Below are 22,500 nucleotides of genomic sequence, written 5' to 3' on the forward strand. Positions count from 1 at the left end.
CAGAGGAAGGGTTAGGGTGAGGGTGAGGATACTTTACGGAATTTATTAACAGACAGACAGGTCCTTGGCAGCAAACCGGCAGAGACAAGCCTTGGCAGCAATCCAGCCTGCCAAGCTCACAATACTGTTCTCCAACATTAGTTAATGTGTTGACTTCTGCAAAAGGAGCGTGTGCACAAGCATTCATTTTATAGTCTGGAGAGGAGCCGAATTACCACCAGTTGAGTGCAATTACCTCCTGTAATTCCGTAATTGTTCCTTACCGCCTATTAGCTCTCCGGTGCCGGGCATCTAGGAACAACTCCCTTGGCTCCTCCCCACTGCTGACGCCCAGATCACACTCCCTTGTCTCCTCCCCATTGGTCCAAGGCTCAGGCGCCTCCTGGTGGCCAACCCACCTCTCTGCGCCCTGCTCGGAGTCAGAACCCTGTCCAGGGTCCTCCACATCCTCCAGAGCCAACTCATAGGGCCCCTCTCTGTCGGAGTCTGGTGGCAGCTCCAACGGCTCCTGCTGGGCCACAACAGATACCCATGTATAAAAGGGCGTGCCACATTGATTGCAATGCCACACCACCCATGATGCAGGTTTTTTTTAACCACACACATTTCATAGACACCCCTGCCTAGGAGGGATTGTATACTACACAAGGATTCATCACTCCTAAAGTTGGGAGAAATCATATCAATTTAAATCCAAAAGATTGACAAAGACCAAGAAATGTAAACCAGAAGGACTAGAGAACAGGGTAAAAAATGTTGAATCTCTCATTTACAAATGTATGTATATATATAGTTGGAGGGACGCGGTGGCTCAGTGGCTAAGACGCTGAGCTTGCCAATCAGAAAGTTCAGTTGTTCGAATCCCCAGCGCCGCGTAACGGAGTGAGCTCCCGTGACTTGTCCCAGCTTCTGCCAACCTAGCAGTTCGAAAGCAGGTAAAAAATGCAAGTAGAAAAACAGGAACCATCTTTGATGGGAAGGGAACAGCGTTCCATGTGCCTCCGGCATTGAGTCCTGCCGGCCACATGACCATGGAGACGTCTTCGGACAGCGCTGGCTCTTCAGCTTTGAAACAGAGATGAGCACCGCCCCCTAGAGTCGGGAGCGACTGGCACAGATGTGCGAGGAGAACCTTTATCTTTTTTATATGTAGTTAGTTAGTTAGTACCTGTTTTTTGTTTCTTGTTGGGCTTCCTTCCACGCCCTTTGCCTTTGGCTCCCGAGTCTTCTGATTCCACCCCATTGCCTTCATCCTTACTGGATTTACGGCTGCGGCGTCTCATGCTGGGCACCAGGAGGGCAGGAGAGGGCTCAGCACCTGCGGGGGTCAATTGCCAGATTGAGTGGGCGCTGAACACCCACACACACTCCGCTTCCCACAAATGAGAAGAGGATCTTCACCCTGTTGGGTTCTCAGAAGTTGGGCTTTCAAAAGGAAGGAGGGAAGGAAGGAAGGATGGAAGGAAGGAAGGAACAAAGGAAAGGAAGGAAGGAAAGGAAGGAAGGAGGGAAGGAAGAAAGGAAAGGAAGGAAGGAAAGGAAGGAAGGAAAGGAAGGAAGGAAGGAGGGAAGGAAGGAACGAACAAAGGAAAGGAAGGAATGAGGGAAGGAAGGAGGGAGGGAAAGAAGGGAAGGAAAAAAGGAAAGGAAGGAAGGAAAGGAAGGAGGGAAGGAAGGAAGGAATGAACGAACGAACAATGGAAAGGAAGGAAGGAAAGGAAGGAAGGAGGGAAGGAAGGAGGGAAGGAAAGAAGGGAAGGAGGGAAGGAAGAAAGGAAAGGAAGGAGGGGAAAAAGGAAGGAAGGAAAGAAAGGAAGGAAGGAGGGCAAAAAGGAAGGAAAGAAAGAAAGGAAGGAGGGAAGGGAGGAAGGAAAGAAGGAGGGAGGAAAGGAAGGAAGGAAAGAAGGAAGGAGCCCACCTCATCCTGAGATACCCAAAGAGACTATTTCTCCAAGGATGTGGCAAAAAAACCCAACTCACATTGGATCTTGTAATCAGGGGGGAGAAGCCGGATGTGAGATAAAGGGATCCTCCCGGTGTCCCCATCGTCAAATTCCACAGTGATCAAATTGCCATCTTCCTCTTGATCATGGACACCTGTGGACCAAAGAGGGGAGCGTTTTAACTGGAGGAAAGAGGAAAAAGTGGGAGGGACCAGTAATCCTTCCTCCCCTCCTCTTGTTTTCCACACAATTGACTAGAAAGCTACTGAACATGAATGACAGAGAACTATATTCACTTATACAATTTTCCAAATCTCTTTTTAAGACACCTGAGGGCAGCAAATTCTATCAAGGAAGCACTGGCTGCTTGAAGGGGGACGGGTCTGTCCATCCTGAATTAATGGCCCGGGTGCGTCATTGGTTTCACTCCTCCCAAACGTGGGAGAATGATGGTGGGGAGCAAAAGAACGAAGCACATTTCAATCTAAATGCCTTTGGAGATTCTCAATCCTGGATGTCTTCCCAAAACACGAAATGGACGTTGTTTTTTCTTTCTTTGAAAATGTTTCGCTTCTCACTCAAGAACTGAAGAAGCTTCTTGGATGAGAACCGAAACATTTTTCAAGGAAAAGAAACCCCAAGAATGTCCATAATTCAATCTACTTTTTTCAATCTACATTAGACGGAAAGTGGGGGAGGGGATTTGTACAAGGAATCTCCTTGGATCCACCGTAGACACACAGATCTCCACGGGTACCAGAGTGTTCTGACCTCAGCTTCCCCCAAACCCCTTTTATGAAACGAATGTGAATTCCTCTCCTTCACATCCAGCAAAGGCCTGGCAAACAAGTCTTTCAAAGGAATATTTACAACCACAGAACTTATCTAGCTTGGAAAGCTGCCATGTCAATATTTTCCGAATGAGGAACTGTGCAAGGAAAGACTCTGGGCACAGAGTCTCTGGGATTCACGGACAGATCTTCACACTCCTGAAGCGAATCTAACAACCGAATGAACAGATTCTTTCCTGCAAAAGCCCACTCCCCTTTTCTCCCCTTGGAGAAACGCCTCCCAAGGAAAAACAAAATCCAGTTGCCTTTTGAAAACGTAGCTTTGGGACCCTGCATTCCATGTGTCCACCTTCATCCTGTCCCAGAAATGGATTGAGGCCGCGTGGACTTACCTCGGACAACTGTCCCTGGGTAGAGGCATCGGTACTGTTGACTCCAATAGGCAGCTATTCGTGCGCCTTCCGGGAGGAACCGCACGGACGGGGGTTTCACATCGATGATCTGAATGGGGAGAAGATTCAAGAGATGAAGGGTGGAAAAATCGGGGACAATCACCAATGACAGCGGCAAAAGAGGAACCCCCACCAACCACTCTCTGCATTAGAACATTCTCTAAGGAAGACAAGTTTGAATTGTAGTCCACCGATCCGAATAGAACTGGAAGGGACCTTGGAGGTCCTCAAGTCCAACCCTCTGCTCAAACCAGGAGACTCTATACCACTTCAGAACGAGTGGTTGGGCATATGTCTCAGGGAGAAAAGGGAAGGAGAGAAAAGAAAGGAGGGGTGGAAGGGAGGAGAGAAGGGAGGGAGATAAAGAAGGAAAGAAAGGAAGGATAGAAACAATAGCAATTGTTCCGACCCAAGCTTCCTTAAAAGCAGAGTGTTGGTTCCGGCAAAACCTCTTTTATTTACACGACTGTGAATTCCTTTCATTCACAGTCAGCAAGGCTTAGCAAACAGTCTTTCCGAGGAATATTTATCGACACAAATCTTATCTCATTTGGAGAACTGCCAGATAACTAGTTTCCAAACTCAGGGCGAGACAAAACTTGGCACAGAGTCTCTTATACTCACAAACAGAACTTTCCCCTCTTGAAAGAATCGAAGGGATGAATTGTTTCCTGAAAAAGCCCTGTTCGCTCCTCTTTTGGGAGGGGCCAATCACCTCCAAGGTGTGGCTTTACTCCCAAGTCGACCCTGCTTTCTTAGCTGTTCTTGACTTCTGGCAGCTCTCCGCATGCGCCCACTGGGAACAGGCTCCAGCTGTTCTTCTGCCTCACTGCTATCTAGCTCCCTCTCTGCCTCTGACGCAAAGCCCTTGTCTGAGCTTCCCTCAGCCTCCAGGACTGGCCCATGTTCCTTCCCAACCTCCTCACTGTCCGACTCTGCTGCCAGCTCTTCTGGCCGCCAGCGGGCCACAACAGCAATAGCAATAGCGCTTAGACTTATATACCACTTCATAGTCTTTTACAGCTCTCTCTAAGCAGTTTACAGAGTCAACTTATTGCCACCAACAATCTGGGTCGTCATTTTACTGACCTCGGAAGGATGGAAGGCTAAGTCCACCTTGAACCGGTCACGATCGAACTCTTGGCAGTGAGCAGAGCCAGCCTGCAATACTGCTTTCTAACCCAAGCGCCACCACAGCTCTTTTATCATCTGGTAAGTGAGGAGAGTCCCCTTCCACGTTCCTAAGTTTCTTCCTCCACCCGTTATTCAGCTGTGGGCTCTCCCATCTCTTATCTACTCATTCCCTGAGTAACATCTCTTCCTCTTTCTCCCACGTCCGTTCCCATGTGCTATTAACCAGGAAGAGAACCAACTTACCGCTTCCTGCAGCAACTGTTCCAAGCAGTAAATGTGTGGCCGGTTTCCTCGCTCACCTTCCACAACCACCCGGTATCTGAAATAAATCCAACCATCTTTTTAAAGTCCACAAAATAGAACAAAAAATATTTCCAATTTATTTATATACAGATAGATAGATATAGATATAGATATAGATATAGATAGATATAGATATAGATATAGATATAGATATAGATATAGATATAGATATAGATATAGATATAGATATAGATATAGATATAGATATAGATAGATATAGATATAGATGATATAGATATAGATAGATAGGTAGGTAGTTGGTAGGTAGGTAGGTAGGTAGGTAGGTAGGTAGATAGATAGATAGATAGATAGATAGATAGATAGATAGATAGATAGATAGATATAGAGATAGAGATAGAGATAGATAGATAGATAGATAGATAGATAGATAGATAGATAGATAGATAGATAGATAGATAGATAGATAGATTAGATAGATAGTTACATAGAGATAGATAGAGATAGAGATAGAGATAGATAGATAGATAGATAGATAGATAGATAGATAGAGATAGATAGATAGATAGTTAGATAGAGATAGAGATAGAGAGAGATAGAGATAGAGATAGAGATAGAGATAGATAGATAGATAGATAGATAGATAGATGATAGATAGATAGATAGATAGATGATAGATAGATAGATAGATAGATAGATAGATAGATAGATAGATGATAGATAGAGATAGATAGATTAGATAGATAGATAGATAGATAGATAGATAGATAGATAGATAGATAGATAGATAGATAGGTAGATAGATATAGACATAGATAGATAGATAGATAGATAGATAGATAGATAGATAGATAGATAGATGTAGACATAGATAGATAGATAGATAGATAGATAGATAGATAGATAGATAGATAGATAGATAGATAGATAGATAGATAGATGATAGATATAGATAGATAGATAGATAGATAGATAGATAGATAGATAGATAGATATAGACATAGATAGATAGATAGATAGATAGATAGATAGATGATAGATAGATAGATAGATAGATAGATAGATAGATATAGATAGATAGATATAGATAGATAGACAGATAGATAGATAGATAGACAGACAGACAGACAGACAGACAGATATATCAAAGAGTCTTCATTAGGCTCACAGGAACTAAGATGGAGAAAGTCCTTTGCTTACATGTCAGGAGAATGAACGGTCTTGACGTGCCCGGCGTAGAGTAACTTGTCATCCATGGGGATAAGGACCTTCAAGCCATCCTTCAGTTCGTCTTTGTCAATGATGCAAGAACGAGGAGCTACAAGAGAAGCAGAGCTGAGCGTGGGGACTCGCTGTGGGCTATGCGCTCTCTTATCTGACAGTTGCTAGGCAGAGTTTCTTCCCTGCTTCCTTCTCCCAAGGTCTTTCTCACACAACATCACATCTACCCACCTGGAGTCAGGGGCCTTTCCAGAAGGAGGTTCAAGGGTATGTTCTCGTCCTCGGAGAAGCTGCTGTCTTGGTTGGGTTCAAAGTCTTCTTCAGCGGCCATGCTTTCCATAAGTTTGCTCACAGCTCCTCCTTTCCCTCGGGTCTACAACGAAACCAGATTTATTATTCTACTTGCACGCTTTGGAATCCATCAACTGGATGGATATGAAGTCTCGGCCTCAGGCTAGAGTGACCATGTGGCCCAGTGGTGACATTCACATTTTTTTAACTACCGGTTCTGTGGGCATGGCTTGGTGGATGTGGTATGGCTTGATGGGCGTGGCTTGGTGAGTATGGCAGGGAAAGGATACTGCAAAATCTCCATTCCCTCTGTACTCTGGGGCCAGCCAGAGGTGGCATTTGCCGGTTCTCTGAACTACTCAAAATTTCCGCTACTGGTTCTCCAAACTACTCAAAATTTTGCGCTACCAGTTCTCTGAACTACTCAAAATTTCTGCTACTGGTTCTCCAAACTACTCAAAATTTGCACTACCAGTTCTCTGAACTATTCAAAATTTCTGCTACCGGTTCTCCAAACTACTCAAAATTTGCGGTACCAGTTCTCTGAACTACTCAAAATTTCTGCTACCGGTTCTCTGAACTACTCAAAATTTCTGCTACTGGTTCTCCAAACTACTCAAAATTTGCGGTACCAGTTGTCTGAACTACTCAAAATTTCTGCTACCGGTTCTCTGAACTACTCAAAATTTCCGCTACTGGTTCTCCAAACTACTCAAAATTGTGCGCTACCAGTTGTCTAAACTACTCAACATTTCTGCTACTGGTTCTCTGAACTACTCAAAATTTCTGCTACCGGTTCTCTGAACTACTCCAAATTTCCACTACTGGTTCTCTAACTACTCAAAAATTCTGCTACCGGTTCTCCAGAACCTGTCACAACCTGCTGGATTTCACCCCTGATGTGGCTTAATGGTTACAAGTGGTTTGGCACAAAGTTCTTGCTTCATTGGGGACAGCTGGTGGAGGGCAGAAATGGGGTGAGGGTGAGGCCCCTTTTCTTCCTGGCTCTGCTTCTCACCTCCTTCTTCGCCTCTTTACTCTTAGCTTTGGCCTTGCTCTTCTTGTTGGAGGTCAAAGAGTTGGTCAAGCTGGCACGCAGATCCGGCAGGGAGCTGGCGATGCCCAGAGGAGAAAGCGAAGAGGAGGAAGAAGAGGATGAGCCAGAGGAAGAGCAGATGGTCCCGTCTTTATTTTTCTTCTTCTGCAAGACAAAAGGAGAAAGATACAGAGATGGTAACAGACAGTTGGCTTGGAGAGAGAGGAGAGAGAGAGAGGAGAGAGGAGAGAGAGAGAGAGAGAGAGAGAAAGGAAAAGGAAGGAGAAAGAAAAAGAGAGAGAGAGAAAGAAAGAGAGAGAGAGAGAAAAGGAAGGAGAAAGAAAGAGAGAGAGAGAGAAAGAAAGAGAGAGAGAGAGAAAGGAAAAGGAAGGAGAAAGAAAGAAAAGGAGAGAGAGAGAAGGAAAGAAAGAAAGAGGAAAAATAGAAAAAGGGAAGGAAGGAAGGGAAAGCCAAAGGGGGAGGGAGGGGGGAAGGAAGGACAGAAGGAGAAAAAGAGAGAAGTAGAAGGAGAGAGAAGGAAGGAAAGAGAGAGAAAGAAAGAGGGAAGGGAAAGGGGAAGGAGAAAGAAAGAGAGGGAGAAAGAGAAAAAGAGAGAGGAGGAAGGAAGACAAGAAAGAAAAAGAGAAAAGGAAAGGGAAGAAAGGAAAAGGAAGGAAAGAAGGAAGGAAGGATTGATTTTTACTCCATGACCATCTGTCTCTAACTTGTCTTTCATGGAAAAATGTTCTTTTAATTTTTCCTTCCTCCTCCTCCTCCCCCAAATCTCCTCCTCCTCCTCATCATCATTATCAATATAATTATTATTATTATTTTCCCATTTGGGGGATCATCTTTTTTTCAAAGAAAAAGAACAGAAGTCCAAATGGCCAGTAATTCACTCCTCCCACCAACATTCCTCTCATCCCCCTCTCAGCCCCCCACTCACCCACCCCCAGTTCCTACCTTGCCCAGTTCTTTCCTCTCCTTCCCCTTGCTCCCTTCCTTCTTGGGGCTCAAAAGGTTGCCCCCCTTCAGGCAGCGTCCGTTTTTGGAAACCGGAATCGAGCTGGCTGAGGCGGTGGAGGCCACGCCGGCTGAAGTGGTCGCGTCGTGGAGGAAGATCCGTTCACTCCGCCGGCGATTCCAAGGATCGTCATCATTGACCTCCAGCCCAAATTCAAAGCTCAGGTCTTTGGGGGACCTGAATTTCTTCAGCTTCCGGCTCTTCTCGGGCCCCATCTTGGTCTTGTCCAAGGTGTTGCCCGTGGAGGCCTCCATGGCGTTGGCAGATGGACCTTGATCTAGAGATCCTTTCTTCCCATGCAGTAAACCTGCTGGGAGTTTCTTCCGGATCTTCACATCGCTTTCAGAGTCGGTATATTCAAACTCGGTCCCTAAAAGCAGAAGAAAAAGGATCTGTCAGCTAGAGGAGCCACCCCGCGAAATATTGTCCGGCATGGAGTTGGAGGAGTCAGCTTCTGCTTTCCATGCCTCAAAGTCACACAACCCCCCCCCCCAAAAAAAAAAAGAAATGGATTTGGATTTAGGCTGGGCAATGGCAACTTCAAGAGGCTTTGAAAATTTTGCTACCAAGAGCAGAACCTGTGAGAATTGCAGGTGAGAGCTAAGGATTTCCCCCACCTCCTTTCCGAAGGTTTTGGCTGTGCCTCAGTTTCCCCAGCTACTGGGAGGAAATCCCCTTCCGATCCCTGAAACTCTCTCCCTCCACAGTTCCACCTCTTGGAAATCCCCCCCCCCCCCGATACCCACCCACCCACCCCCCGCTTATCACCTCGGCTTTTCCCTTTTCTTCCAAAGCGCAGGCTTTCCAAAGGTGTCCGGACTACAACTTCCATGGGGCTGTTGGGAATTCAGGGAGGGAGCCAGGAGAGGGAAGGATGGGAGAGATTGCTATCTTTTCCAAGGATTGATTTGGGGAAAGGGCTGCAGGCATCAGGCCCATCCATCTTCCCATTCCAAAACCACTTAGAGATGAGGGGGAGGGGGACGAGAAGAGGAGGAGGAGGAGGAGGAGGAGGAGGAAGGGGAGGAGGAGGAGGAGAACAGGCCTAGGGTACAATTATCTCGCATTAAGTAGTTTGGGGTGAATTAGAACAGATCTAACTTTGGGGCAGTTTTGCTATTGGAGAAGCACAAAGGGATTAAAAAGTGACATTTTAATTATTCACATCAGCAAGACCTGGGGGAGGGGTGAAATGAGTTGGGGGGAGGCGGAAACCAGAGAGATTTCTGCCGATATTCTCAGGAGTGAATCCCTCGCGTATTGAAATATGCAAACTCCAGATTAATTAATGGAGTTGATAGAAACTCTTCTGATTTAATTTGGAGCGGTGAAGGTATTTCAACCATAGTTGGATTTTTCCCCCCCATCCTGATTAACAAAAGGAAATCATCCCCTTCTCTTAATTCTCTCCAGAGAGCCCCATTCTCAAGACTCCTTACTTAGACTGAGCTCAGAAGCTAAGCAGGATTAGTCCGCTTGAGTGCTTGGATGGGAAGTGAGCTAGAAACCCGGGTGCTGCAGGGTTAGAGATACTCGTGGTTTAAGGGTGCAAAAAGTGATCAAAGCTGGGATTGGCATCCATGGGTGGAAAAATCTATGGTCTTCTGAACATCAATGCATGGCGGTGGACATCAATCTTTTGGTCTTGGTCTGGGTTTAACATTAGTCTTGCCCCAATGGATGACTGTGAAAGTTGGACCATAAGGAAGGCTGAGGGCCAAAGAATGGAGGCCTTTGAACTCTGGTGCTGGAGGAGACTCCTGCATTGAGTCCCTTGGACTGCAAGGCCATCCAACCGGTCAGTCCTAGAGGAGATCCACCCTGGCTGCTCTTTAGAAGGCCAGATCCTGAAGAGGAAACTCAAAGACTTTGGCCACCTAATGAGAAGGAAGAAGGACTCCCTGGAGAAGAGCCTCACGCTGGGAACGATGGAGGGCAGAAGAAGAAGGACTGCAAGGCCATCCAATTGGTCAGTCCTAGGGGAGATCAACCCTGACTGCTCTTTAGAAGGCCAGATCCTGAAGAGGAAACTCAAAGACTTTGGCCACCTGATGAGAAGGAAGAAGGACTCCCTGGAGAAGACCTCATGCTGGGAACGATGGGGGGCAAAAGAAGAAGAAATAGACGACAGAGAATGAAGTGGCTGGATGGAGTCACTGAAGCAGTCGGCATGAGCTTCAATGGACTACAGAAGGTGATAGAGGACAGGAAGGCCTGGAGGAACGTGGTCCATGGGATTGCAATGGGCCAAACACAACTTTGCAACTAACAACAACAAAAGTAGGGTAGGCTACTTTCTGAATGGTGGCCTATCTGGTGCAACCCCATTTCTTCAGTCTTTGATGATTGAAAATCTAGTTGAGGCCTAGATGCCACCAACATTTCCATCCACAACTAACCCCACATCAGTCGGGTCACTTCACATACCCAACAGGCTTTGTCTCTCTTCCTTCTTCTTGGCTTTCTGTTTGGCTTCCAGTTGGACGAGGGACACTGAAGGCCCAATGATGGGACTTGGGATGGCGCTGGCTGCAAATCTAGCCAGGAGTCCCAAGCCACTTTCATCCAAAGCTGATGGGGAGAGCCTCTCATTGACCACTGCCCCATAGCCTTCCATTTCTTCTTCATCGTCATCTTCTTCCTCCTCTTCCTCGTCCTCCTCCTCTTCTTCCGAGCTAGAATCTGAAGGTGACAAGATGAGAAACACTCATAAACCTGCAATCAGGGTTCAAATCAAACCATCTTTTACCCCGATGGATCTCAATAACCTTCCGTGAGTCCCTTTCTGACTACCAAAGGCTCACAGCTTTTTGTATTCCAGACTCCGAGTCTTGCCCCCAGAAGATTCTCAGCACAAGGAGAGGTCTTGCAAAAGACAATGGGAACGCAGAAGACCTCCTTCCATTTTCCTTCCTTCCCAGGGATCCATGGCAACAAAAGCCGGTTATCTATCCCTGGCCCTCAAAACAGTGGTGGGTTCCTACCAGTTCGCACCAGTTCGGTAGAACCGGTTCGTCAAATCTACCAAACCGGTTAGAAGAGGTTCCACCAGTGGACCCGGAAAGCAGGCCACACCTACAGAAGAGGTTCCAAAAATTTTTGAAACCCACCACTGCCTCAAAACCCATGGATGATACGGAGGTAAGATCTTTCCATCTAAGTTGGAGGCTATCTCAGTTCTCAAGAACACAATTCTGCAAAGGCTTGCTAGGCACACAGAACCACCATCTTCCAAGATTTCATACAGATGCAGAAAAGCAGTTCTATTGAGAAGTTCTCCTCTAGGGACATCTCTGCTTTGGTTTTTAGAAGACCAGAAAATAAGGACCTACTTCTTGACAGTTGCACAAAGAGGGGAGAAGATCTCTGGACCTAAGGAGACCTTAGACAAAGGGGTCTCCAGAAAATGTCCATGAAATGAAACTTCGTATCTCCCCACCCAGTTCTTGCGACTGAATACAAGGAGGGGAAAGAAAACGAGGAATAAAATGCCCAACTGATACAATTGATACCAAAATCAGCTTTCGAAATATAGAGAAGAATTTTGTTTCCCAACGGAGAAGAAGGACTTTCCATGAAAAACACAGAATTGTTTCCTTTTTTTTTTTTTTAAAGGCAGAGATAATCTAGGATCATCTTCTCCAAACTGGGACCTCTTGGATGTTCTGGACTTCAAGTCCCATAATCCCCAAGCCAGTCGTCAACATGAACTCTTGGAAACTTTCTCCATCTCTCTTTGGACAGGCCAACAACAACAACAACAACAACAACAACAACAAAAATACACACATACACAAAACAGCCAGGACATCATTCATCACAGTAATAACACTTCCTGTTTTATCTAATTGGAGCAACTACGGACACCCGCTTCAGGATTTCAAATTTCAAAAGGTGGCCGATGCTGAATCAAAAGAATCAAGGAGGAAGGGTGGCATTTGTGAATAACGGCTTACAAAAATTAGCCTGAATCCAACAGGAAAGTGAAATTGCTCAGCATCGGGATTGAAATAAAGTCATACCTAATTGGGACTAACTGTGGGCACCTTGGTGCTCTCTGAGCGTGGTGGTTTTCTTGGAGACGTTTCATGACCCAACTAGGGAACGCCATCAGTGCTCGAAGGGAGGAGGGTTTGCGTACCCAAGCAAGGGAGTCCTGGATGGTTACTTGATTAGGCTCTGGTTTAATGTACTGGTACCCAGTTGAGGAATGGAACGTCTGCAAGAAAACCACCAACTCAAAGAGGATTAAGGGCCACACAGTTCGACTCTGAGTTACAAATACTCTCCTTTCTTGGTAACAGAAATTAGTTATTCTGAGCTGATTTTAACACTACTAGCAAAATACACCACAGTACATCAGCTTTAGGCAACACAATGAAACTGACCTGACAGATCTCTTCTGGGATTTCCCAACCCTTTGTATCTGGAGCATGATATTTATTGCATTTTTGAAAAGACACGGCTAACATTTCCATAAATGTATTTGGGTCAGTTTACAGAATTAAAGGAACACACTCGGGCTGCACATTTTAACGTCTTCCTTCTCTCTCTAGGCTATCTTTTGCTAGCCTACACAAATGCATTTTTTAAAATTAAAGAATGGGCATTTGGAGAAAAAAAAAACCAGATATTTATAAATCACATGCAACAATTCTTTCTAGGCAGTTGAGATTTGTGCATCAATTGTATTTTTTTTTTCTGTTCAGGAAAAAAAAAACAATTAGCTATGTCCTTTTCCTGATTTGAGTTGCAAAATGCACAAGCCATTTGGGGTTTTATCAGAGGAAGAGAGATTGGCTGCCAAAACGTCCCTCTGAGCCAGAAATGAATGATTTCTCACCCTCGAACCATGAGGACTAGTAACCTATTGGTTTAAAGGGTTGAAAACTCGGGGCATGGATCAAGATTCCAGCAAGGTAGCTTGGCATGCAATCTGTTACAGGTAGCCATGAATGGAATACATTGCCCCGGTTGGCACACAAGGGTCAGATTTTCTTGCCGTACTTTCAATTCAGGCTTCAAAACTCAGCAGTTTAAAAAAAAAAAAATGAAGAAAATAATACTTTGGTTAAACAGCAAACAGACATTTGTTAAATTACTACGTAAGGCAACAAGATGACTGGAAGCAGCATGGCTTAGGAATGACAGGAGAATAAGCAGGTAGCAAAAAAAGAAAAGCACATTGAAGATTAATTCGGCACCGTTAAATATATACGCATGTATATATATTTAACACTTAAACATGAGACCAAACACAGCATGGTTATCATAAATGTTGCAAACAAACCTAGGAAGCTTAGAGGCAGGCAGATTTGAGACAGCTGTTGACCTCCACATCTGGTGCGCTTCGGCCTGTCCAAATTCCCATGGTTACCTTTACTGCCGAATTGGACAGAAGGCGCTTTTGCAAAAAAAGCAAAGACATTTGTGTAGCTTTTTTCCCCCTAGTTCGGTGCATTTTCACAGAGCTGACGCCAGAAGAGGGTTTACTTGATCCCTGCTACTTATCCCCAGGATTACACCTTTCTTTTTTTAAAAAAACAATCGTTAAAATATTCTGGAGGATGAGTCTCTTCTTCTTGGATCCATTCTAGAGAACTTTGCAAAGGGTGGTGGTGGAGGGGACAAGTTTGCAAATGGCTTTCTCCAGAAAAAAAAAAGAGGGGGGGAGAGAATCGCAAAGGGGGAAAAAATTATAGTGGGTTTTTTTTCTGCCAGAAAATAGCAATAAGCGCTTAGACTTATAAACCGCTTTGCAATGCTTTACAGCCCCCTCTAAGCGGTTTGCAGAGTCATCCTCTTGCCCCCCCAACGATCTGGGTCCTCATTTTACCCACCTCGGAAGGATGGAAGGCTGAGTTGGCCTGGAGTCGGTCAGCATCGAAGTGCTGAAATGCTGGCAGCCGGCAGGAGCAGCCTGCAATACTGCCTTCTAACCACTGCGCCACCACTGCTCTTAGTACTAATGTACAAAATAACGTGCATGGCCGTTTTAGCCTGTGATGTAAACATTTGCCATGTAGGTAGCAGGAACAGCAAACACGCTTCTGTAGTCGAGAGCCAACGGCTGTTCCTTTTCAGGAGTTCCAAAAGTAGAATGGGAGGAACAAGGAGACTACCCAAACTCAAACTTCTCCGGTCTCAGAATTCCCCACCCCCACCCCAATTTAGACTGGGAAGATGAAGAAGAAAATACCATGGATAGAATCCAGCTTGTTGACGAACGCTCCCAAACTCCTGGCCATCCCTTGGTCCCCACCATCCTTTTGAAACTCCCGGAAAGGATGTCGAAATGTCTTCTCCAAAGTCCCCACCCTCCTCTCGGTCCTTCTTCAAACCCAGGTTGGAACGCCAGCGTTTGGAAGGAGGAGACACCCCCCCCCCCCAGTTCCATCCATTGCAAAAATTGCCAAGCTTTTACAGAGGAGAGAAAAGAGAGAAAGCTAATTTTGGCTACCTACGTGGATAAGGCTCACAGATTTATTTATTTTTGCGCTGAGCGGTGGAGGGCGGGAGAGCGAATGTAAGAGAGCAACAGAGACACTCAAAGCATCATGACCAGGGGTGAAAGGTTGAGTCAAGCAGCTGCAAGGAGAGTGGAATCAAGCTTGGAAAGCTGAGGTTATTAATGGTTTTAGTAAAATCAGAGAAAGGCATTAGCAAAGCTATTACACAAATATCCCTTAAAACAAACCTCCGAAGAAAACATGTCGATCTAGATAGAATAGATAGATATTTCTGCACAGACTTTTCTTTTTTCTTTTTTGGCAAAAAAAAAAAAGAGATTCGATTTCTCCCACCCTCCCTCCCTCCCTCCTATTCCACCCCCACTCCCACAGACCAGACCCCGTTTGTGCACATAGGATTGGGATATATTTTTTTAATCGATTTGGCTCCCGCCGACTCTAATTTGCAAGGTGAAATGGGTTGATGCTCAAAAAGGAAACAAAATTTGAAGATGTCCAAAAAAAAAGGGAAGCGCTATCCAAATGAGGTCAAAAAGGCAAAAATTGCATCCTGGGGGTGGGTGTTTGTGTGTGTGTGTGTGTGTGTGTTTGTGTGTGTATGTGTCTATGTGTCACACATACACTCAATTTTCAGGGCTTCAGGAGTCGAAACAATAGCACCGCAGAGTTCAGATGTCCCATACGTAGAATGCAATGGGGCTTGTATTCAGCTAAGCCTACATCGTATCCCAGCTTTTAAAGAGAGTTAGTTAAGAGTTGGGCAGCCAATAAATTCAAAATCCATCAATCAATCAATCAATCAATCAATCAGCTAGGAAGGTTTTCGTTGAGGTCTAACTTTTTCTCTCTCTCTCAATCCCTCTCTTGCTTTTGGGAGTTTATTTAGTTCTATTTTATTTATTTATTTCATTGGAGAAAGTTCTCCAGGATTATTTTGTCCATTCAGACAAAGAGCAGATGATGGAATGGTTAACAAAAATCCATCAGATCTTATCACAGTCGATCTACTCAAAAGTCAAGAGACTCTTGGCTTCCAAGCCTTAGCAGAGCTACCCAGCTCGTAAGGATCTCTTCAAACAGTAAAAATTAGTAGTCATAATGATGATCATATCAAATAAAGCCCCATTCTTGAAGAATGCAGTGGCCAAAGAGTAACTCGGAACTGCCAAGAAAACACCAAGGCAAAGTCTATTAAATCAGGAGTTGTTGAGCTCCAGAATGGAGATAATTCAATTTGGGGGGGGGGGGATTATTATTAATTACTACTACATGCCTCCATCTACCGTAATCAAGTGAAGTGCACACATTTAGGAAAAGAGAAGAGAGCAGAAAGAGGCTACAAGGAAGCGAGGTCAAGGATAGTAGACTTAGCTGATAGAAACCCATTTCTTTGTTAGCCTACGAAAAGAACAAATCTCAGCCTGTCTTAAGCCTACATTTAAAGGTTCCTCTCGCACATATGTGCTAGCTGTTCCCGACTCAAGGGGGCGGTGATCATCTCTGTTTTCAAAGCCGAAGAGCCAGCGCTGTCCGAAGACGTCTCCGTGGTCATGTGGCCGGCATGACTCAACTCCCGAAGGCGCACGGAATGCTGTTCCCTTCCCGCCAAAGGTGGTTCCTGTTTTTCTACTTGCATTTTTTATGTGCTTTCGAACTGCTAGGTTGGCAGAAGTTGGGGCAGGTCATCGGAGCTCACTCCGTTACGCCTTGCTGGGGATTCGAACCGCCGAACTGCCGACCTTTCTGATCGACCAGCTCAGCATCTTAGCCACTGAACCACCTTTAGTCTTAAGCCTAAGGACACCTTATTTCGTCTTTTCTATTATGATCAAAGTGGTCAAAAGGGAGATGGGTAGGAGGATAATGAGGCCCACTGGGACCTTTTCAGAAGCATGGCCTCATTTCTTGATTTCCCCAAACCCAAAGAGCAGATCTTAGCAAAAGAAAAAAGATAAGAACTGCATTTTTCTTCTTCATCCTCTTTTAACAACCCCATAGTCCCTTGTGGGGTGGAGTCTTGGGCAACTGAAAGGAACGGAGAGTTTAGTGGCCAGATGCCATTCCTGTTGCCAATGAGGAGCTATATCCAGCAGATATATTCCCTCTGTGATATTAGATCCCGTTTAAGTCATCGCTTTTGCTCTTCGTAAGCTGGTGGTCTGAAATCATCCTTCACTTCTTTTCAAGTTGAATTAATCGGGAGGAGAAATGAAAGAGACGGAACCTTTTCTTACACTCTCATTTGGAGGTGACCAAGATACGGGCGCTTCGTGGATGGAATAGAAAATAGCAGTTAGACTTAGACTTATATACCGCTTCATAGGGCTTTCAGCCCTCTCTAAGCGGTTTACAGAGTCAGCATATTGCCCCCAACAGTCCGGGTCCTCATTTTACCCACCTCGGAAGGATGGAAGGCTGAGTCAACCTTGAGCCTGGTGAGATTTGAACCGACGAACTGCGGATAACAGTCAGCTGAAGTAGCCTGCAGTACTGCACTCTACCCACTGCGCCACCTCGGCTCTTAATAGAAAACCATTAAGGTTTCGAAGCATAATGAGGGTTTGTATGTGTGTGTGTGTGTGTGTGTGTCTTTGGCAAAATAAAAAAGCCATTTGTAAAAAATAATATATATATATATATATATATTATATATATATATGAAAATGCAACAGTATGTATACAAGGGATAAAACAACCCAATTCACTCTACCGTAATTTACGCACAACCTACGAAGCTGCGCTCGGTTTTTAAAGGAAAGACGAGACCAGCGAATAAAGATTTTTTTTTTGCCTGTTTCCTCCTGCAAAGTAGAGAATTGAAGCCAGGGATATTTGAATAATAGGAAACGCATCACAATTTTGTTAATTGCTCTTTTTTTTGGTTGTTGCCGCTGTTTTGTTTTCCCCTAAATCTTTTGGGAATGAGGTGAGACAGCGAGATGGGGTGGAAGCATCAAAGCTACCTGAAGAGACACAGCAAGAGAGACAAGGCAGACGGTTTTAGTTAAAAACAAACTGGATATTTTTAATAAAAAGCTTGGTACCAAAAAATCGTAGTACAAACATCTCAGCGGGTTGGGGGGTGGGGGTTTGGGGTGGGGGTGGGAAAAGGGGCACACCCACACAACAGATATTCTAATTTACACAGTTCCTCTCCCGTGCCCTCTAACACATGCCAAAAGCAAATTTGGAAAGGGGTAAAAAAAAAGAAAAATAAGCCACATATAACAACAGCGATGGCAACAAGAAATGACGTTTCTCTTTTTTAAAAAGAAAAGAAAAGAAATACCGTGTTTCCCCGAAAATAAGACAGGGTCTTATTGTCTTTCGACCTCGGAAATTTGCATTTGGCCTTCTTTTTGGGGGAGGTCTGATTATTTTTGAGGTGCGGGAGACGGCGAGCGTGGTCACCTCGTGGCTGCTGCTGTGTTGCAATATTTTCAATGTTTTAGCGCATGAGCTCAAAAGCCCGATAGGGCTTATTATCCAGGGAGGTCTTATTTTGGGGGGAAACAGGGTAGAAAAAGTGTGCGGAAAAAAGAGACTGGAATGCTCTCGAGAGAGAGCTGATCAGGAACAAAATAAGTGTGTGACCTGAGCAGTTTTGTTGGCGTAGGTGAGACTAGTCATCCATCATAAGCTACCCCCAAAAAAGTCTTCTATGGCACCAACGAGTTGACCATTCACTAGGGCCATTCCAAGTGGCCAATCAACCACCCACCTCCCTTCCTTTTTCTCCTTCCCACTCACTCAAACCTAGACATTCAGGGGGGGGGGTTGGGTTTTTGTGTTATAAGCTAGTAACCTTGATCAAATGATTCCTCCGAAGAATCACTGTATGATGATCCCGCTTTGATCTCTCGGGAGAACAAACAAAATTCCTGCTTTCTATTTGCAGCCAGTTTAGATTTGAGAGTCCTAGTGGAGGGGACGGTCTTCTTTCTGGCTTTGAAGATGTCGGAGATCCTGCTGCATTTAGGGGCCATTACACTATAGAGGCCGGAAGGTCTCATCCTGGCTCCGGTCGCGGAATGAGAAGACCACTCATCCTTCAGGGATTCCTCCTCTTCCTCAGAATCTGTATCTGGGGTCAATTAGTTATTGGTTTTTGTTTTTTCTTTCAAAGAAAAAGAAACACAAACATCATTGCCAAAGTTACGCATTTGTCTGTGGAGATTCCCCATCATCCAGGTGCTTTTTCTTACAAGGCAACTGGACTTCTTCAAGATGTTTCGCTTCGCACCCAAGGAGCTTCTTCAGTTCTGATTGAATGGTAGAGGATAGAAGATGATTGTAAGCCCGAGGCAGAGTCCTGGTCCCGACAAAACCCCTTTGATTAAACGAATGTGAATTCCTCTCCTTCACATTCAGTAAAGGCTTGGCTAACAGTCTTTCAAAGGAGTATTTACGACTACAGACCTTATCTACTGTAACTTGGAAATCTGCAATGTAAATATTTTCCAAATGAGGAGCTGTGCAAGGAAAGACTTGGGCACAGAGTCTCTGAGGTTCATGGACAGATCTTCACACTCCTGAAACGAATCTAACGAACGAGTGAACAAATTCCTTCCTGCAAAAGCCCCCTCCCCTTTTCTCCCCTTGGAAAAACGTCTCCCAAGGAAAAACAAAATCCAGTTGCCTTTTGAAAACGCAGCAAAAGACTTGGGCACAGAGTCTCTGAGATTCACGGACAGATCTTCACACTCCTGAAATGAATCTAACGACCAAACGAACAAATTGTTTCCTGCAAAATCCCCCTCCCCTTTCGCTCCCCTTTTATGTCCTATGGGAAGGGCCATTCACCTTCCACCTGAGACTTTACTCCCCTGATTTCTGAGCTGTTCTTTTCTCCTGGCAGCTCTGCGCATACACACACTGGGAACAGGCTCCAGCTGTTCCTCTGCCTCACTGCCATTTAGCTCCGAAGGCAGCTGAGAACTGCCAGACAGCCTCGACCCCATCTCTGCCTCCAACACAGAGCCCTCGTTCAAGACTTCCCCAGCCTCCAGGACTGGCCCATGTTCCTCCCCAACCTCCTCACTCTCCGACTCTGCTGCCACTCCGCTGGTGGCCCACAACAGTGATACTGAGGGCACAGATAAACCTCCAAGAGGCCTTCAATGACTCTTAGAGAGAGTACTAATAACCAGATGACTGCAAGGAATATAAATCCTTCCATCTTTTACCATATTCAATCGGAACCGAAGAAGTTTGTTGGATGAAAAGCGAAACAAGAAAGAACAAAGTCTAGTTGTCTTTGGGACAACTTTAAGCACTGCACCAGGCATCAGAATATGGAAGAGAATTAGAAAATGGCGGCTTGGCACCCTGATTCCATGTTCAGCACCCAACACCTCCAGTTCAATAGACAACCTGGTTGCCTATTATTCACATCCAATTCAAGCGTGATTGTCCTTTATTCAAAGTTTTTGGGGTCAAGGGCCACCCTTAAATCTTTGAGGGACATGTCGACCCTGCTCTAAAAGACAAGCCAGTCCAGACCGAGAATTAAACTGACACCATTAAAATTACATTAATATTCAGTGGATTCAGTGCAATTATTCTGATTATTTCCCATGTGTTTTAAAAAAACTTTTCTAGTCTGCCACATTAAAAGTAAAAGTTGTGTGTGTGTGTGTTTGTGTGTGTGTGTGAGAGGAAAAGGACCATAGAAGAGGTATCCCTGAATCTGAAGGATCAGGATGCAAATTATGGGGAAATGCCTGCAAATCCTGTAACAGGATCTTTATTAATATAATATTATATTACTGGTAATATCCAAATCAGTCTTTGTCATATCCAGGAAAAATAACAGGAACGTACAACATTCCTCCTCTTAAATCTGACCAAAGGATAGCAGTGTTCCAATATTGGAGGGGCTGCCACAAAGAAGACCGGGTCAAACTATTCTCCAAAGCATCTGACGGCAGAATAAGAAGTCTTGGATGGAAATTAATCACTCATGCCCTCGTCACCTCAAGACTGGATTACTGTAACACGCTCTACATGGGGCTGCCCCTGAAGAGTGTTCGAAGACTACAGTTGGTCCAGAATGCAGCCGCGCAAGCGATATTGGGTGTACCTAGATACACTCATGTTACACCCATCCTCCGCGAGCTGCACTGGCTCCCTATTGGTCTCCGAACACGCTTCAAGGTGCTAGTCGTTACTTTTAAAGCCCTACATGGTTTAGGACCTGGCTACCTGAGAGACCGCCTCCTGCCACTTACCTCCCAACGACCAACTAGATCTCACAGGTTGGGCCTCCTCCGGGTGCCGTCGACCGGACAATGCTGGCTGGCGACTCCCCAGGGGAGAGCTGCGGCGGCCCTGTGGAACGATCTACCCATAGAGATCCGGACCCTTACCACTCTCCCGGCCTTCCGAAAAGCCACCAAGACCTGGCTGTTCCGGCAGGCCTGGGGCTGTTGATCAATGTCCAGCCCCACTTAGACAGAATGGATGGTGTACAATTTTAACAACTGTATTTTTACCTCTAATTTTTAAATGCCTTTTATCTTGTCTGTAAGCCGCCCAGAGTCCCATGGGAGTGGGCGGCATACAAATTTTATTAAATTTCAAGGAGAGAACGCAGCCTAGAACTAAGGAGGCATTTCCAGACCGTGAGGACAATTAATCAGTGGAACGGCTTATCTCCAGAAGTTGTAGGCGCTCCATCAATGGAGATTGGACAACCATTTAGAAGGCCTCCTGCTTGAGCAGGAAGTTGGACTCGAGGGCCTCCAAGGTCCCGACTAACTTGGTTATCCTGTTAAAAGACCAGCAAGGAGAAAAAAACCAGGAAACTGAAAGTGACTTACTGTAGGAATAACTGCTCACTTCAGATACCGCAGGAGAATTGGAAACCTTCAGGTGGCGGCTTTTCATTTTTAGCCCTACCTCCAACTTCTTCATTTTGACCGCCATTTTGTTTTTACCTTCTTTCGAGGCCTTCAGGGAGAAGCTGAGGCTTTTAGCCAAGTTCTTTTTGGCATCCTTGCCAAACAAGGCACCGTGGGGGGACAGGTATTGGCTGTTGTAGCAGCCGCCATTTTTCTGCCTCCCTCTCCCTCCCCCATTGGCAAACTTGAACGGGGATTTCAGTTTGCCGCGCCGGGTGAGCGACAGGGCTTTGTCGAGCTTGCTCATCAGTTGTTCCTGATCAGAGGCCAGCTTCTTCTTCTTAATCTTGAGCTGCAGAAAGAAAAGAAAGAAAGAAAGAAAGAAAGAGGAGGGAAAAGGAGAGAGAGGAAAAATGAGGAGAAATTGAAGGAAACAAAGGAAATCACGCAAGGGATGACTTCTTCATAGCAATAGCAATAGCAGTTAGACTTATATACCGCTTCATAGGGCTTTCAGCCCCCTCTAAGCGGTTTACAGAGTCAGCATATCGCCCCCAACATCAATCCGGTCCTCATTTCACCCACCTCGGAAGGATGGAAGGCTGAGTTAACCTTGAGCCGGTGAGATTTGAACCGCCGAGCTGCAGAACTAGCAGTCAGCTGAAGTGGCTGCAGTACTGCACTCTAACCACTGTGCCACCTCGGCTCTCATCCAGATATCTCAAAGTGGAAACCACTAGAACAGTGATGGATAACTTTTTCCTCGTCACATGCCGAAAAGGCAAAAGCCCACACCCATAACACAATGCACACACAAAACACACACACCGCCTGGCCCTCTGCACATGACACATACACCCCTGCCCCATTTTGGGCCTAGCAGTCCTCCCTGAAGCCTCCTGGGAGCAGAAATGGGTTGCGGGTGGGGTGGGTGTACAAGAAAATGGAGAACGAGGTGGCAATAGCAATAGCAGTTAGACTTATATACCGCTTCATAGGGCTTTCAGCCCTCTCTAAGCGGTTTACAGAATCAGC

The 22,500-nt window shown here is 45.4% G+C and overlaps 1 protein-coding gene across 3 annotated transcripts in view; it reads right to left on the minus strand.

Moving 5' to 3' along the window:
• Positions 1-22,500, minus strand: part of TNRC18 (trinucleotide repeat containing 18) — a 63,671-nt gene that overhangs the window by 10,284 nt on the left and 30,887 nt on the right. For 2 of the 3 annotated variants that reach the window (XM_032231106.1, XM_032231105.1), the window contains 11 exons: positions 21,445-21,817; positions 18,429-18,707; positions 10,581-10,835; positions 8,093-8,523; positions 7,112-7,294; positions 6,034-6,175; positions 5,782-5,899; positions 4,564-4,639; positions 3,127-3,235; positions 1,981-2,097; positions 1,169-1,318 (listed from right to left, as the gene is read on the minus strand). In XM_032231106.1, the coding sequence (XP_032086997.1) occupies positions 1,169-1,318; positions 1,981-2,097; positions 3,127-3,235; positions 4,564-4,639; positions 5,782-5,899; positions 6,034-6,175; positions 7,112-7,294; positions 8,093-8,523; positions 10,581-10,835; positions 18,429-18,707; positions 21,445-21,817 (2,233 nt within the window). The remainder of the gene's footprint in view (positions 1-1,168; positions 1,319-1,980; positions 2,098-3,126; positions 3,236-4,563; positions 4,640-5,781; positions 5,900-6,033; positions 6,176-7,111; positions 7,295-8,092; positions 8,524-10,580; positions 10,836-18,428; positions 18,708-21,444; positions 21,818-22,500) is intronic. The other variant, XM_032231107.1, reaches the window with a different exon arrangement.

Source organism: Thamnophis elegans, chromosome 14 (genome assembly GCF_009769535.1).
Source record: "Thamnophis elegans isolate rThaEle1 chromosome 14, rThaEle1.pri, whole genome shotgun sequence".
Lineage (NCBI taxonomy): Eukaryota > Metazoa > Chordata > Lepidosauria > Squamata > Colubridae > Thamnophis > Thamnophis elegans.